The 18,163-nt window shown below is 43.4% G+C and overlaps 1 protein-coding gene across 1 annotated transcript in view; it reads left to right on the top strand.

Annotated features, from left to right (window-relative positions):
- The first annotated feature begins 11,136 nt into the window (after nucleotides 1–11,136).
- The window catches only part of LOC121561687 (segment polarity protein dishevelled homolog DVL-3-like), a 72,044-nt gene continuing 65,017 nt past the window's right edge, over nucleotides 11,137–18,163 (top strand). Inside the window, exon 1 of the mRNA XM_045213312.1 lies at nucleotides 11,137–11,646. Within this exon, the coding sequence (XP_045069247.1) occupies nucleotides 11,486–11,646 (161 nt within the window). The 5' untranslated portion in view covers nucleotides 11,137–11,485. The remainder of the gene's footprint in view (nucleotides 11,647–18,163) is intronic.

Consider the following 18,163-nt stretch of genomic DNA (forward strand, 5'->3'; position numbering starts at 1 on the left):
ATGAATGCTGCTTTTTAGTTAGCTTTGCAACAGTATACATTTTTTGGTAGGGATTGTTCTTATTTTCTTCAATTAGGTTGGAAAAATAGGATGATCGAGCAGCAGTGAGGGCTCTTCGATATTGCTCTGTACTGTCTTTCCAAGCTGGTCGGAAGACTTCCAGTTTTGTGGAGCGCCATTTCTGTTCCAATTTTTTGGAAGCTTGCTTCAGGGCTCGGGTATTTTCTGTATACCTTGTGACAAATATTTTTTGTTTTTAGGGGTGTGAATGCATCTAGGGTATTATGCAAGGTTAAATTAAGATTGTCAGTTAGGTGGTTAACTGTACTCCGATGTCCTTGGGTAGGTGGAGGGAGTCTGGAAGGGCATCTAGGAATCTTTGGGTTGTCCGAAAATGTATAGCACGGCTTTTGATGATCCTTGGTTGGGGTCTGAGCAGATTATTTGTTGCAATTGCAAACGTAATAAAATGGTGGTCCGATAGTCCAGGATTATGAGGAAAAACATTTAGATCCACAATATTTATTCCATGGGACAAAACTAGATCCAGGGTATGACTGTGGCAATGAGTAGGTCCGGAGAGATGTTGGACAAAACCCACTGAATCTTCAATAGCTCTTAAACAAAGTATGCCATGACTATGAAAATTATATATTCTGAATGTTATGACTATAACTACACTCCTTGAAGGAGGGAAATGAGGTACAACATACTATGGGGAGTCGCACTCTTGCGACTTCGGTTGAAGAATTTACAATCACGCCTGATATACCAAGCCCAAGAACGGGCAAAGCTGGGCCAAATGGGTGTTTTACCTCATTTCCCTCCTTCAGGGAACAGTAGTTGTTGTCATTATATTCCCTTTCAGTCAGTCAACTTCGGTACAACATACTATGGGGAAATATAATCACGCCCCAAGCCGACCCCAACGGTAACTAAATGAAACGGCCCATGGCAGACCACCCATACCTGACCCCGCCAGATGCGGCAGTAAGGGTATTGTGCACACGATGCGCTGCCTAGTAACTTTCCCCTGTCCCAGCTGTAAGCACACTGTGTTATACTGGAAGCAGTGACATCCAAGCGATAAAACCTCAAAAAGGTTTGTGGTGATACCCAACTCGCCGCAGCACAAATATATCCTATTGTCAATCCTTTAAACAACGACCAAGACACTACCAGAACCCTGGTGGAGTGGGCGTGTACGCCGCTAGGTAACCCTTGCTCCTTGCTGATATATGCTGCTACAGTGCCTTGCAAAAGTATTCATCCCCCTTGGCGTTTTTCCTGTTTTGTTGCATTACAACCTGTCATTTAAATGGAATTTTATTTGGATTTCATGTAATGGACATACACAAAATAGTCCAAATTGGTGAAGTGAAATGAAAACAAGAACTTATCTAAAGAATAAATAATGGAAATGTTGTGCGTGCATATGTATTCACCCCCTTTGCTATGAAGCCCCTAAATAAGATCTGGTGCAACCAATTACCTTCAGAAGTTACATAATTTGTTAGATTGCACACAGGTGGACTTTATTTAAGTGTCACATGATCTGTCACATGATCTCAGTATATATACACCTGTTCTGAAAGGCCCCAGAGTCTGCAACACCACTAAGTAAGGGGCACCACCAAGCAAGCGGCACCATGAAGTCCAAGGAGCTCTCCAAACAGGTCAGGGACAAAGTTGTGGAGAAGTACAGATGGGTTATAAAAAAATATCTGAAACTTTGAACATCCCACGGAGCACCATTAAATCCATTATTTAAAAAATGGAAAGAATATGGCACCACAACAAACCAACCAAGAGAGGGCCGCCCACCAAAACTCACAGACCAGGCAAGGAGGGCATTAATCAGAGAGGCAACCAAGAGACCAAAGATAACCCTGAAGGAGCTGCAGAGCTCCACAGCAGAGATTGGAGTATCTGTCCATAGGACCACTTTAAGCTGTACACTCCACATAACTGTGCTTTATGGAAGAGTGGCCAGAAAAAAGCCATTGCTTAAAGAAAATAATAAGCAAACACGTTTGGTGTTCGCCAAAAGGCATGTGGGTGACTCCCCAAATATATGGAAGAAGGTACTCTGGTCAGATGAGACTAAAATGGAGCTTTTTGGCCATCAAGGAAAATGCTATGTTTGGCGCAAACCCAACACCTCTCATCACCCCGAGAACACCCATCCCCACAGTGAAGCATGGTGGTGGCAGCATCATGCTGTGGGTATGTTTTTCATCGGCAGGGACTGGGAAACTGGTCAGAATTGAAGGAATGATGGATGGCGCTAAATACAGGGAAATTCTTGAGGGAAACCTGTTTCAGTCTTGCAGAGATTTGAGACTGGGACGGAGGTTCACCTTCCAGCAGGACAATGACCCTAAGCATACTGCTAAAGCAACACTCAAGTGGTTTAAGGGGAAACATTTAAATGTCTTGGAATGGCCTAGGCAAAGCCCACACCTCAATCCAATTGAGAATCTGTGGTATGACTTAAAGATCGCTGTACACCAGCGGAACCCATCCAACTTGAAGGAGTTGGAGCAGTTTTGCCTTGAAGAATGGGCAAAAATCCCAGTGGCTAGATGTGCCAAGCTTATAGAGACATACCCCAAGAGACTTGCAGCTGTAATTGCTGCAAAATGTGGCTGAATAGTTATGCACGCTCAAGTTTTCTGTTTTTTTGTCTTATTTGTTGTTTGTTTCACACCAAAAAATATTTTGCATCTTCAAAGTGGTAGGCATGTTGTGTTAATCAAATGATACAAACCCCCTCAAAAATATTTTTTTTATTTTTTTTATTCCAGGTTGTAAGGCAACAAAATAGGAAAAATGCCAAGGGGGGTGAATACTTTTGCAAGCCACTGTATAGGCCAGTCTTCACAATCCAGTGGGAGAGACGCTGCTTAGAGAGCGCCCTGCCTCGAGCTAGATTAGCAAAACAGACAATAAGTCGGTCACATAACCGGACATCCCGGATCCGTTCAATGTACGTGTGTAAAGCTCGCACCGGACATAGGGCATGTAACCTCTGTTGCTCTTCAGAAGCAAAAGGAGGAGGCGAAAAGGGAAATAGCTTAAAAGCTAAGGGCCTGTAGGACATAGCCATGACTTCTGGGGCGAAGGCCACATTTGGACGCAACCTCCCCTTAGAGTTGCCCGGGGTGAACTGAGTACAGGAAGGGTGCATTGATAACGTGAGCATGGAGGTTTTGTAGGAGAGGATCTTCAGATCCACCGACTCCAGAGGCTCAAAACTAGCGCCAAGTCCCATGTGGGCACAATATGTTTAGAGACCGGTCTGAGATGAAGTACACCTTTCCCTCACAGAGCACTGAAAAGGAACAAGGTCTTTATCTTGGCACCAGAGCTCAAACGTTTGCCACTTATACGCATACAGCCCTCTCGTGGAGGGCGCCCTTGCAGACTGAATGGTAGAAATAACATTCTGAGGTAAACTGCTAGCCATCTTATTTGCCATCTTAGGGGCCAGACCCATAGGAACCAAATCCATGGCATCGCTTGCCAAACATGCCCTTGCGCCTGGGATAACTGGTCCCTGCGCAACGATAGTTGTCACGGGTCCCCGCCTAAAATACTAATGATCTCCGCGAACCAAGGCTGCCAGGACTAACTGGGAGCCACAAGAATCAATGGTAAACCCTCCTGATGCACTCTTTCCAACGTGGGCTGAATCAGAACCGCTAGCATAAAGGAGGGTCCAAACCATTGGTGCGCCAGAGCGTCTGTTCATATACCTCATCGAGAAAAATAGATGACACAACTCGTTTTCTCACGATGTGTAAAGATCTATGTCGGCCCCGCTGAAAAATTCCCATACCTGGGAGAGCCTCCACTCCTGAGAGATAGAAGATCTTCACCCGAGTTGAGGCAACCGGGACATACATCGCCCAAGCGAAAGCATGTGTGCACTGCTCCCCAGCAATAGGGAGCGAGCCAAGTTTAGGAGGGAAAGAGACAGTCTCTCTCCATCTGTTGATGCACGCTACCACTTACATATTGTCGGTTCTGACCAGCACAAGCCCAACAAAAACATTCTTAATCGCCTATAGAGCCAATAAGCTGTATCACTAGACACCTCATAGGGACTAGTGAGCTACAGGCAGGAATCAGCAATGAATCCCAGTAATGAGCCCCCTTGTGGACAGTGACCCAACTTATCACTCTCACCTTGGGGAGAGTGATATACCCCTTGAACCCTGTGAACAATTCGAGGTAACAGAGGGGGCAGCATTAAACATGGACAAGCTTCCAACATACGTTGTGCTTCCGTGAGACTGTATAGCCTGCATGAAGCCTGGCCCCTTTACGGGCACAGGGGACTCTGGCAATGGCTGACATAGTATCCCTTTTGCCAAACGTGGGGCCACTGTTGTCACAGTAATGTTTTTGCAGAGGGACGCACTGGTCATTTAGACCCGTGCCAAGGCCCCTCGCTCCAGGGGGTACCTCAGCCAAGTGCTCGGGGGGCTGCTTCTTCATCAGACGTGCACGCAAAACTCTGCAATTTCTTAATTCTCTGCACTCATTTGTAATAATGTACACATTGTATTACGTTTCTTCTTTGTCTTCTTTCTATGTTATTTTTGTAACTATTTCTCCACTGAGATCGCCTATTTTCAATGTGTTCAATGACAGTTCTTACTTTAACCACCAGAGGGCAGTGTCGCTATTCTGGACTCCAATAGGCTTGCTACTTGGCAGCTCCCGAACACCGTGCCTGCTAGCAGTGCTTTGAATAAGCAATATTCTACTGGCGGGAAAAAATTACTGACGATTTACATAATTATATTGAGTTTCATTACTCACGCAACAATCTTCCCTTCAAGCAATGTCCGTTTAAGAAGCTTAATCACCTCGTTGCCACTGTAATATTTGTGTTCTGGAGAAAATTACCAGGCAGGAGATGGGAGTACAGTTTAGCGTGGTTTAGTAAAAACATCTCGTGCCCCATAGTGCCCATGTGCACTTCCTATTATGTGTCGTAACATAACACTGCCATAATACATTACTGCTTAGTAACAGCATAGTAACTAATATAGACAGATATAGATCACTGATACTACAAAAATAATGTATCTTTCGTCTCTCTGTGTTTCATAACTGTCCTTCGATTTGCAAGAGGCTGAATGTTTCGTACCAGAGAAAGCATCCGAGCGAGCGAAACAGAGCTCCTCTGTCTCTAATGCTCTTCTGGTCAAAAAGAGTATGACATTGTTGCCGCCAGTAGCATTGAATGCAAGCGAAGCCAGCGAGCATTTGGCCTCACTTTAAAAAAAAGTATCAAATAATAGCCAATCAGTGTTGAGCTAAACTGAGTGAGCTCAACTGTGAATGGTCCTGGCATACCAAAAAAGAGTGTCAAGGGAAGCCAGTTTGGATATGGCTTCACTCCTATCACATGGCATCGAGAGCATACATCATTGACAGACACAACTTGAATTGTTGCATCTAGTTTTGTTGTCCTCCGGTGGCTAGCTAGCTAAAATTGGCCCTTTCCTAAATTAGCCATGGATGGAGATAGGGATTTGGACTTGAGGTTTTACTTAATTCTCCGTACTGGCCAATGATTTTAACGGTGATTCTTATCTAACCATAAATTCATACATTGTGCTCCTGGCCTGAGAGGATGGAAGTTCAATATGTAGTTAGAAGTAGAAGGCTAATGTTAACTAGATAACATTGCCCATGAAAGGAAGTTAGGCTAGCGAGCAAGCATTTTAGCCAGGTAGCCTAGAACAACAAAAAATAAACGCGTGTACTATATAACAGAGTCATAGACTGTTTCGTCAACATGAAAGAGAGGAGGATGGCATTGTCTTTTTCTACAAGTAGGGTGAGCCAACATGTTTTCTCTACTTGCAGGAATGCATGCACACACACACACACACAGAAATCAGAACCATGGACAGCCACATCATATTTAGCTTACATTGATTGGACTCAATTGTTTTGGGTATATTTTAGACACTGTATTAGACTAAGCATAGGTTATTTGATGATGTTGAAGTTGAAATGGTACTGGAATAGTGGAGGCAGCTCGTGTTTTCTTTGCGACTTGCAGTAACTCTCTGTGGTTCTAAATCAATAGTTGTTTAGTAGTCTGAAAATGTCTGAAACATTAACTTGCTTGACCATGCTGTAGGTAATGTAACTGTTTGTTAAATGCAATATGCTTTGTGGACTTTATCGGACAGAGGTTGCCCTCTGGATTTGTGATGAAACAAAGGTGTGGTTGAATTTATTCTGCCACTGTGTCTTCTTATTGTCTCGGCCTTAGGCCTATATATCACGGTCACAAGGCATATGAACTAACGGGTTATAGAGCAGACAACACAATTATCACAACACATCAGTGGCGGCTGGCCGATAGAGGGCGCTAGGGCGCCGCCCCCTTAAATAAAATTATTTAAAAAAATAAAATAAAAAATAAATAAAAATAATAATAATAATAATAAAAACATCAGTATGTCAATATTTGTGTGTTTGAAATCAAATCAAATCAAATCAAATCAAATTTTATTGGTCACATGCGCCGAATACAACAGGTGCAGACATTACAGTGAAATGCTTACTTACAGCCCTTAACCAACAGTGCATTTATTTTAAACAAAAAAGTAAGAATAAAACAACAACAAAAAAGTGTTGAGAAAAAAAGAGCAGAAGTAAAAATAAAGTGACAGTAGGGAGGCTATATATACAATAGAATAAAGTGACAGTAGGGAGGCTATATATACAGGGGGGTACCGTTGCATAGTCAATGTGCGGGGGCACCGGCTAGTTGAGGTAGTTGAGGTAATATGTACATGTGGGTAGAGTTAAAGTGACTATGCATAAATACTTAACAGAGTAGCAGCAGCGTAAAAAGTATGGGGTGGGGGGGCAGTGCAAATAGTCCGGAAATATGGAATACACACAGTAATATGTGTAAGATATGATAGAAAATCATATTCGCAACCTTTCCTCTGCCTGTCAAACGCCTCGTCAGCTCTGGGCGATACAGAAAGTGCCCCGAGGAGGCGGGTCTACGTAGCAGTTAAGCCAATTGCTAATTTAAGATATGAATGTATGACATAAAATGTAGCCAATCAGCGATCTTAAATCGAATCCAAGGAGGGCGATTATTTTATCGCCCCAAGCTCGCCCCTGATAAAATAAGGACCGGGCTCCAGTGGCGCCATTTTTACTAGACGACAATGGCGAGCGCAAACGTTACTCCTCCAAGACCCAACCCTAACTCGGTGAAATCTCTCCTCCAAGATCCGTTTGAGAGGAGAACTTTGTCAGAGAAAGTTCGGGTGAAAGAGCTGGGCCCAGATCAACCTGACCTCTCAATCAGACAGCAGGCTAGCGAGAAAGGGAAGCAGTATATGCGCGGCTTCTCCCGTAGCTGGTACACCAGGAAGGCTTGGCTAGCTGGGTGCACTGATGCTAATGCTTTATTTTGCTTTCCGTGCTTGCTTTTTAAAACGACGGGGTCAGATTCAGCATGGACAGGTACCGGAGTGAGGGATATGAAGCACCTGTCAGAGAAGGTAAAGAAACATGAGAACACATTTACATTTTTACATTTTAGTCATTTAGCAGACGCTCTTATCCAGAGCGACTTACAGTTAGTAACACCAGGGCACACATGGACAACTCTGTAAAGCTAGCTGTATTAGGAAGGGTGAACATTGCTACGCAGCTGGATGACGGCCACAGGATTGCGGTGAGGAAACACAATGAGGAGGTGGATAAAAACAGGCACATTCTATCCAAAATTATCGATTGTGTGAAGTTCTGTGGGGCTTTTGAGTTGGCCTTGCGTGGGCACGAGGAGACTGACTCCTCGGACAACCCCGGCATTTTCCGGGGCTTAGTGGATTTTGTTGCCTCCCTCGACAGTGTGCTGGAGGAGCACCTGAAGACAGCTACCGTTTTTAAGGGCACGTCAAAGACGATACAGAACGAGCTGTTGGACTGTATGCTGTCAGTGCTTAAGGATTACATCCTGGAGGAAGTAAAGAGTGCTGATTTTATCGCCATTCAAGCTGACGAGACGACTGACGTTTCCACCCACTGCCAGTTGGTGCTTGTGATACGCTACATCGATGCTAAAAGTAACGTCCAAGAGCGTTTTTTCGAGTTCATTTTGATCGAGAACGCAACCGCAGACACCATCGCTACAGCGCTGCTGGAGAGGCTCAGCACCATACTCTCACATGGACAAAAGGCCAAACTTATTGCCCAGGCTTACGACGGAGCAAGTGTGATGAGGGGGAGCCACCGGCGGAGTGCAGCGTAAAATAGTGGATGTGTACGAAAATGCGCACTACGTCCACTGCTATGCACATCAGCTGAACCTCATCATGCAGCAGGCTACTTCACGCATCCCCAGGATCGGCACTTTCTTTTCCGACCTTGCAGGATTTTCTGCTTTCTTCTCCAGGTCTCCCCAAGCGAACCACCGTGCTTGACGAAGTGGTTGCGCATAGACTCCCAGAGCCTCTACAACACGGTGGAACTTCCACAGTCGCGCTGTAAACACTGTGTACGAGTACAGGGATGACCTCCTAACGTGTTTCCAGACCATCAGAGACTCTGGGAACTTTGATGCCCCGACTGTCAGAGAGGCGGGGGCTTTGTGAGGATGCTTGAAGACGAGGCTTTCTGTTTTTTCCTGGCACTGTTCCACAAGATCATGCCAAATGTGGACATGCTTTTCAGCCAGCTGCAGAAGAGGAACATCGACCCTGTCTTCATTAAAGCACTTGTCCAGAGGTTCACAGACAGCATGCTAACAATCAGGTAAATAACTATATTTACTATTGGCTGATAAAGATGTTGTTAGAAAGATGAATAGTTCACTTACAACAGTTTAAAAGCCTAAATGTGTCTGGTCATCAAAGTGAGTGATTATCATAGAGCCGTCACAATTATATTTGTTTTAGTATTTTAAAAGGAAAGAGAAGACACAATCAGACGTTGATAATAATGCAGGAAAGTACTACACAGTTTGTAATAATTATTCAGGTGTCCACCAGGTCAATTTCTAGAAGAGGCCTAGTTGTTATTGAAGATTAACTTTATTGCTAAGTGCACAGCAGAACAAAATGATGTTGCATCCCTCTCACAAATGTAATAGAAAAAGGCTTTAAAACGTAATAACATCAGTTAATTATGTACATCACAGGTTAAAAGCAGTTACTAGACATAGTTTGTGTGTATATACACACTGTCTGTCTGTCTGTCTGTCTGTCTATATATATATATATATATATATATATATATATATATATATATATATATATATATATATATATATATATATATATATATATATATATAAAAGTCACTGGTTGTGTGTTGAGGGGGAATTACAGTGAGTTAAGAAGTCTGATTGCAAGTTATCAAATTAAACTTTATTTTTTGGACCCAGGGCCTCAATTCCCTCTTTGTGTGGGGACAGCGCATCTGACGAGCAGCAACAGCCCATCAAGCGACGGAGGATGCTGGGACCAGGGAGAACAACAGAGGTTGGCTATAGAGGTAAGTTGTGATGTAATTGTCAGTGTTTCCCCCCTAGAACTTTTTCAGGCCTGGTAGTATGTAGCCAAAACCCTGAACAATCAGCACCTTGGTAATCATATACTTGAGTTGGACATAGGCATGTGTCAGTCAGGATCACTTGCATCAAAATAGCTTAATTGCAAATTAAAGCTGATGATGTATCTTTTACAGGTATGTGATACCATCCTGAGTCATGCCAAAGAGAGGTTCTCCTTCACCCAGCACCTCATCAGCGCAACACTATTGCACGGAGAGTTGTTCCCACAACACAGTGTGAAGTTCCCCGATACAGCGCTTGAAACAACCGTGGAGGCGTACCCCATGTTGAACAAGGCCAAGCTCAAAACCGAACTGTCCCTCATCTATGAGAACAGTGAGTTCAAGGCTTGTAGTGGTGCAGTGCCCCTGTACCAGTTCTTCATGGAGAACAACCTTCAGAGCACTTTCACAGAGACTGCCAGCCTCTCAAGATCCTCATCACCACACCCATGACAACTGCTGAGTCAGAAAGGTGCTTCTCTACACTGAAAAGGATCAAGACCTTCCTGAGAAACAGCATGACACAGGATCGCCTGAACGCTCTGGCCATGCTCTCCATGGAGAAGAAACTTGTCAGGGACATTCCTGACTTTAATCAAAGGGTCATTGAGAGGTTTTCCACTCAGAAGGACAGACGGGCAAAATTCCTGTACAAATAAGATGACAGACACACACACACAGAGCAGCTCTGGCCGCATGTTTCTTTGTATATAGTTGACCTTAGCATAAAAAATCCAGTTATATATGGTACTCTAGAAAGTCTTAATAGTGTCTTTGCTAATATTACTGTATATATGTTGTTTTGTATCAATTAATTGTTGCAGTTCTGGAGCACATTAACAATTAGTCACATTTAGTATGATCATAAAATACTGTATGCTATTCTTCCAGTCAAAGGTTTGAGTTCATCCACTTGATATCCATTTCTATATTATACATCCTTTTATACAGTGTAAGATTTCCTATAAACTTTATAATAATTTCATGTTATTGTCCACTTTCCACTCTGTTCTGACAGCATGCCTGTTGCGTTGCCTGTTTACTACCAATGGTGAAAAGTTCACTTTAAATGCAAATGAAAGGCTTGGGTTTGTGTAATATGTTTTTGTGTAAGAATGCCTCAACTTTTTAATATTGGCATTAAATAATTACTGAATGTTTCACTGAGCACTGCTGTCCTGCAGTTTGTGTTAAAATATATCGCGATGGTTACAGGAAAAAAAAAGTATGGCACAGCCCCACCGAGAATATTTTTCACCAGCCGCCACTGCAACACATATGTTGTAATATGGCTTTTTTTTTTTGCTTGGCTTCCCCAATGATATTACCCAAGCACCGTTACTGCTCTCTAGTAACTGATCCGTCGTCAGCATTGTGAAATCATTATAATGTTAAGGTGAGATTTTAATATAGAAAACTGATCCGAGAGCAGCGCTGGCCAGGACCGAGTTTGGGAAACCCTGCTCTGGAGGGAGTTTCATTGGAAAGTCTATAGGAGGGGCTATTCTTACACGTCGTCGGACAGCTGTTACAACGAGCAGGAAAAGCGCTGTCCAACGACATATAAAGCGCAATCCGAGGCTTCTAACAGGCGCAAATTAACCCACTTCCCTTATTTTGGGATGAGAGACTGCAACGAACAAAAATAAAACCAAGTTGTAACTGTAGATGTCATTTTATTTTAAACGTATTTTATTTGGACACATCAGTCCGCAGTTGGCGTCGTGCGGGGTCCGCCTCAAGCGCAGCAAAGCGAAGAGTTGACAACAGCCGGGATACAGGCAAAAGACACTGTGGAAGCCCCAGCGCCAGGGAGGCAGAGAGCGGACCCGGGGCTGGATGTACCCAGCCTTACCCTCCCCAGCGGCTCGCCATGGGGGAGACCAAAATTATCTATCATTTGGATGATCAGGAAACTCCGTACCTGGTCAAGTTGCCCATCGCTGCCGACAGGGTTACTCTTGCCGACTTCAAAAATGTCCTCAATAAACCCAACTATACATTTTTCTTCAAATCTATGGACGATGATTTCGGGTAAGACCATTGTGCAAAGGAACTTATTTTGCTGCTCTGCCATATGCATATGGGGCGTAGAAGTGGTGTGTTTATCTTTCATGTTATTGATACAGTTGCATAGATAATAGGATTTTACATTCCCGTACTGATTCTCTGCGCCCTGCCTCGCTCTTGTCAATGTCACTTGATAGCCTAGGACTTTTAGGGCGCCTTTACGCATTGCTCAAAATAGCTTTCCCACCAGTGTTTTAAATATGCTAGAAATGTTATCTGATCTGATCAAATGTGATAAATTGTAGTTTCTTTCATATATCAAGAGCGTCCATTTTGGAAATGGAGGACTCCGGTTATTGGCAGCACTGAGGAGAGGGGTGGGGGGCAGTGGTACGGTTGGAAGTCTGAGATTATTTAAGGAAGCACAGAGTTGTTCCAAATGGGTGCTTTTCAGTTTATGTCACATAGGAGGGGTTGAGGGTCTCCAAGGTAAACCCCCGCCCCCCCCCCCCCCATAAAAAATACTAACTATGCTTTGGTGAGGCAAGAGGGGAACAACGGGTCAGTCGACGGCTTTTAGTAGTGAGTTACTAAAGCACACGGCTTTGCGTTTTCTCAGAAGAGCGGCCGGCCGTTCTAATAATTTTCGAGCGTAAAAAGTTTTCGAAGTAATAACTAAACTTTGTGCTTGGAATTTTCCTTGATTCAATAGTTTGCAAGGCAACTCCAACATGCGCACGAGACAGTAGTCCTCGGTTGTCACTAGTTACCACAGCCACAAAGTCATAAACTCCGTCCATTTCTATAATTTATTTTCTTAAAATATGATTGTAAACCTAACCTTATGCCTAACCTTAAATTAACACCAAAAAGCAAATTTTTGTTTACATTAATGTTTACGAATTTCGACTTTGTGGCTGTGTTATCTAGTGGAAACCCTATTTCTCCCCATACTCTTAATTTACTGAGGCTATTGTCTGTGTCTGAGCTGGTGGATTTTCTTGTTCGGTGTTCTGTAGAGGCTGATTTAACAGTAGTCTAATAAAATGCTTGGCAGAGTATGAACTTGATATTGTCCATTCCCACTGCCTTAGTTTTTTCTTGAAAATGGAGGCTAGAAGGGACCATGGAGAAGGTTGACGTGCCAGGCTCTTTTGTGATCAACAGAAAATGAGGTTTAAATCTCCTTGCCCTCATAAATTCAACCGTCATTACAGTGTGTGTGTGTGAGAGATAGCTTAGCTTGAATGTGTTGGAGAGCGATAAAATACATTTGTGATCTGTGCTGACAGCAACGTCATTATTGTACAGCGTGTTCATTAGGACTTACAGATGTGTGCATGTGATGTTACTATGCGGCCTTGGACTCTATTTCCGGTGAGAGAAAGCAAAAGGATCACTCTTCAGCTGTTCTTCTGACTACCTATCGCTTTTTGCATATAACACAATTGTAGCAGAAATGCAAAGTTCAATAATACAAATCAAATGTTATTTGTTACATGCTTCGTAAACAACAGGTATAGACTAACATTGAAATGCTTACTTACGGGTCCTTTTCCAACAATGCAGAGTTAAAGATAATAGTGACGAGGAATAAATACACATTGAATAACGAGTAAAAGATAACATGGCTATATATACAGGGAGTACCAGTACCGAGTCGATGTGCAGGATTAGAGGTAATTAAGGTAGTTATGTACATATACAGTGCATTCGGAAAGTATTCAGACCCCTTGACTTTTTCCACATTTTGTTATGTTAGAAGCAGCGTGTGTGGCGTTAGTATGCATGGGTGTGCGTGTTATGTGGGTGTATGTAGTGTGTGTGTATGTGGGTCTTTCTATAAACTAGGGTACCAGTGAGGATTTCCTACGCTGGACAACTTGTTACAGCTGTTAATAAGTAATTGATAATAATCTGCCAATTTTGTTTCATGTCATTACATTAAGATATAAGGGGGGGAACATACACTACAAAAGTATGTGGACACCCCTTCAAATTAGTGGATTCGGCTATTTCAGCCACACCCATTGCTGACAGGTGTATAAAATCGAGCATATCGACATGCAATCTCCATAGACAAACAATGGCAGTAGAATAGCCCGTACTGAAGAGCTCAGTGACTTTCAACGTGGCACCGTCATAGGATGCCACCTTTCCAACAAGTCAGTTCGTCAAATTTCTGCCCTGCTAGGGCTGCCCTGGTCAACTGTAAGTGCATTTATTGTGAAGTGGAAACGTCTAGGAGCAACAATGGCTCAGCCGCGAGGTAGGCCACACAAGCTCACAGAATGGGACCGCCAAGTGATGAAGCGCGCTGTGTGTAAAAATAGTCTGTCCTCGGTTGCAACACTCCCTACAGAGTTCCAAACTGCCTTTGGAAGCAACATCAGCACAATCACTGTTCATCGGGAGCTTCATGAAATGAGTTTCCATGGCCGAGCAGCCGCACACAAGCTTAAGATCACCATGCGCAATGCCAAGCGTCGGCTGGAGTGGTGTAAAGCTCGCCGCCATTTTTCTCTGGAGCAGTGGAAAAGTGTTCTATGGAGCGATGAATCACGCTTCACTATCTGGCAGTCCGACGGATGAATCTGGGTTTGGCGGATGCCAGGAGAACGCTACCTGCCCGAATGCATAGTGCCAACTGTGAAGTTTGGTAGAGGAGGAATAATGGTCTGGGGCTGTTTTTCATGGTTCGGGCTAGGCCCCTTAGTTCCAGTGAAGGGAAATCTTAACACTACAGCATACAATGAGATTCTAGATGATTCTGTGCTTCCAACTTTGTGGCAAAAGTTTGGGGAATGCCCTTTCTTGTTTCATTATGACAATGCCTCCGTGCACAAAGCCAGGTCCATACAGAAATGGTTTGTCGAGATCGGTGTGGAAGAACTTGACTGGCCTGCACAGAGCCCTGAACTCAACCCCATCGAACACCTTTGGGATGAATTGGAACACCGACTCCGAGCCAGGCCTAATCACCCAACATCAGTGCCGACCTCACTAATGTTCTTGTGGCTGAATGGAAGCAAGTCCCCACAGCAATGTTCCGGCATTTAGTGGAAAGCCTTCCCAGAAGAGTGGAGGCTGTTATAGCAGCAAAGGGGGGACCAAGTCCATATTAATGCCCATGATTTTAAATGATATCTTTGACGAGCAGGTGTCCATATACTCTGTTGGCCATATAGTGTAGCTATATTCAATAAAATTCACGAGTTGATTTAAAACCTATGTTTAACCCTTTCTCATGGTTGGTGTCTTGACGAATCTGTCCAAAATCGTGTGACATACAACAACTTTTCTGTTCTTGCATTTTTGGCAGTGTAAGTTGTCGTTATATCATATAAACTCAGCAAAAAAAGAAACGTCCCTTTTTCAGGACCCTGTCTTTCAAATATAATTTGTATAAATCCAAATAACTTCACAGATCTTCATTGTAAAGGCTTTAAACACTGTTTCCCATGCTTGTTCAATGAACCATAAACAATTAATGAACATGCACCTTTGGAACGGTCGTTAAGACACTAACAGCTTACAGACGGTAGGCAATTAAGGTCACAGTTATGAAAACGTAGGACACTAAAGAGGCCTTTCTACTGACTGAAAAACACCAAAAGAAAGATGTCCCTGAAAGTCCTTGAATTTGACTTGCCTATGTCTGTATGAACCCTGCTTATAGGATGTATAGTCCTCCTAGGCCTATGTTTTTGTATAGGTGGAGTTATGGGCCTCTGTACGCCTATGTAGATATTCCATTAATAAAAGCAGGTTTTCATCAAAGATCTCTCTGTTCATCTTTCCCTCGATCCTGACTAGTCTCCCAGTAACTGCCGCTGAAAGAAATTCCCACAGCATGATGCTGCCACCACCATGCTTCACCGTAAGGATGGTGCTAGGTTTCCTACAGACATGACGCTTGGCATTCAGGCCAAAGAGTTCAATCTTGGTTTCATCAGACCAGAGCAACTTGTTTCTCATTGTCTGAGAGTCTTTAGGTGCCTTTTGGCAAACTCCAAGCGGGCTGTCATGTGCCTTTTACTGAGGAGTGGCTTCCGTCTGGCCACCACTATAAATGCCTGATTGGTGGAGTGCTGCAGAGATGGTTGTCCTTCTGGAAGGTTCTCCCATCTCCACAGAGGAACTCTAGAGCTCTTTCAGCGTGATCATCAGGTACTTGGTCACCTCCATGACCAAGGCCCTTCTCCCCCGATTGCTCAGTTTGGCCGGGTGGCCAGCTATAGGAAGAGTCTTGGTGGTTCCAAACTTCTTCCATTTAAGAATGATGGAGGCCACTGTGTTCTTGGAGACCTTCAATGGGGTCTGAATACTTTCCGAATGCACTGTAGCAACGGACGTTAATATTTTATTATTTTATCGAATTCCATTGTGACACGGGGGGGGAGGGGGGTTGGGGGACACTTTTTGGCTGGGGGACATTATTTGGCATGACAGGCCCTCAGAACCTGAAAAGGTTATACAGCTGCACCATTGAGAGCATCTTGACTGGCTGCATCACAGCTTGGTACGTCAACTGTTTGATGTTATTTTAAATGAACAAATAAATTGCTTTTCTTTCGAAAACAAGGACATTTCTAAGTGACCCCAAACTTTTGAACGGTAGTGTATGTACTTTTCAACCGTTTTTGAAGGTATAGCCTACCTCAAGCTGGTCCCCCTCCGACTCCGAGCACAGAGAATCAGACTGATCCGAACTCACTGGCTCTGTTGGATGGGATACCTCCTGGGTGGCTCAGACAGTCGATGGTCCTAAAGTCATTTGGAGAGGTAAATTCAAGAGGTACATTTTTATAAGCTCAGCATAACTACAATTTCTTGCTTTCTCAAATGTCAACCAAATCTTAACATACTTTGTCTCATAGGCTTCACCGAAGTGTAGAGCGTCAGGGCTTTCAGTGGTCGACCGTCCAACTGCTCCAACTGGAGAAGATTGTTGGCTTCCACCGAGGTAACCCTAGGAAGACAAAGACAAAAATATCAGTGTTAGGGAAACAAAACAAAAAAGTGGTATCTTCAGGTTATTTTGTGTGCAAACGCAAATAGTTATTATATGAGATTTTTACATTCACCTTAACGGATGGTGACCCCAGCTAAGAGCCAAAGAGCAGCGAGGTTTCCCAGGTCTCGCCTTCCTTTCGTCCTTCTTCCAAACCAAGTCATTCTCCCGGATGTCGTAGCACTTGGTCCCCTTCTTGATTCTCCTCCAGTAGCTCTCTTTTCTGTTTTTCCTGCGCCTTGTCTATGTTCAGTCTCACCTTGATTGATAACAGAAATAAATGTGCTGATCTAGGATCCGGTCCACCCTCTTATTCATTATGATCTAAAAGGCAAACAACTGATCCTAGATCAGCATTCCTACAGACACTGGTTGGTTTTCTCTTACCTCGTGTTTCACTGTGAGGTATAATTTATGATCACATTACAGCGGCACTAAACCTTTACCCTCCTACCCGGCCCTGCGACCTACACGCTAGCTTACTCAATCACACACACCAGAACGGCCTGGGTCACAGACATACACAGATACCTATTTAAACACTCTCAATCATTTTATCACATCACATTAATCGTGTCAGGAGAATTTGCATGCAAAGATAACAGACAGAATAACATTAAAGTAGACCAGCCTTTTCTAGGTGTCTGGGCCTGTATTCATAAAGTGTCTAAGAGTAGGAGTGCTGATCTAGGCTCAGATCCCTCATGTCTTATTCATTATGATCTAAAAGGCTAAACTGATCCTAGATCAGCACTCCTACTTTGAGATGCTTTATGAATATGGGCCCTGTTCTGCCTGCAAACCCAACTCAGCCTTGTCTAGGCTGGTCCAAGCCATACGTTATTGGTAAAAGGCACAATCTGGTGTTCAATGAACATTTCAATGAATGTTGTAACCGTTAATTCTTGAAATATAACATGATATAAATACTGTATAAGCTTTACCTTATGCTATCCAACCTGAAATCTAAGGTTGTATTGTTTATGCTTTTGTTGACATGTGAGTCTTAGTAAACAATAGCTTATGTTGAAAATTATGGTCCCACTTTCAACAAGCAATGAAGTTAAAGGCTTTATGAAGCTGTTATAAGGCTTTGTCATGCTAAATAGAGGGTGGAAAAATTATGACACATCACAGCAAGCATCAAACTTCACTTTATTGTTTTATTTTGTTGTGAAGCATCAATGTAGGCTTTATAAAGGATTTATGAATGCTTCATTGAACCTTTAAAGTTGATGTTTGTTTAAATTGGGAATAATACCGTAGTGACCTTAAGCGGTTCAGAACTCTTGTTGTAACAGTTAAGGTTTTGGGTTAACAGTCTCTGGACCCGGCTTTGCGTCTCGGCCGGGGCTACTCCCCAATTTCGCTACATTGGTGTCAACAGTGGGATAGTACCCGTGAGGCCATCGGAGAGGCATGTACATGTGAGGGACTTGATATAGAGATTTTGTTTTCAGTTGCAAAACGTTTCTATTTCGTCCTGTAATGAACACGACCCTGCCTACTGGGCTGAAGACGGGGGCC

The sequence above is a fragment of the Coregonus clupeaformis genome, chromosome 5, assembly GCF_020615455.1.
Source record: "Coregonus clupeaformis isolate EN_2021a chromosome 5, ASM2061545v1, whole genome shotgun sequence".
Lineage (NCBI taxonomy): Eukaryota > Metazoa > Chordata > Actinopteri > Salmoniformes > Salmonidae > Coregonus > Coregonus clupeaformis.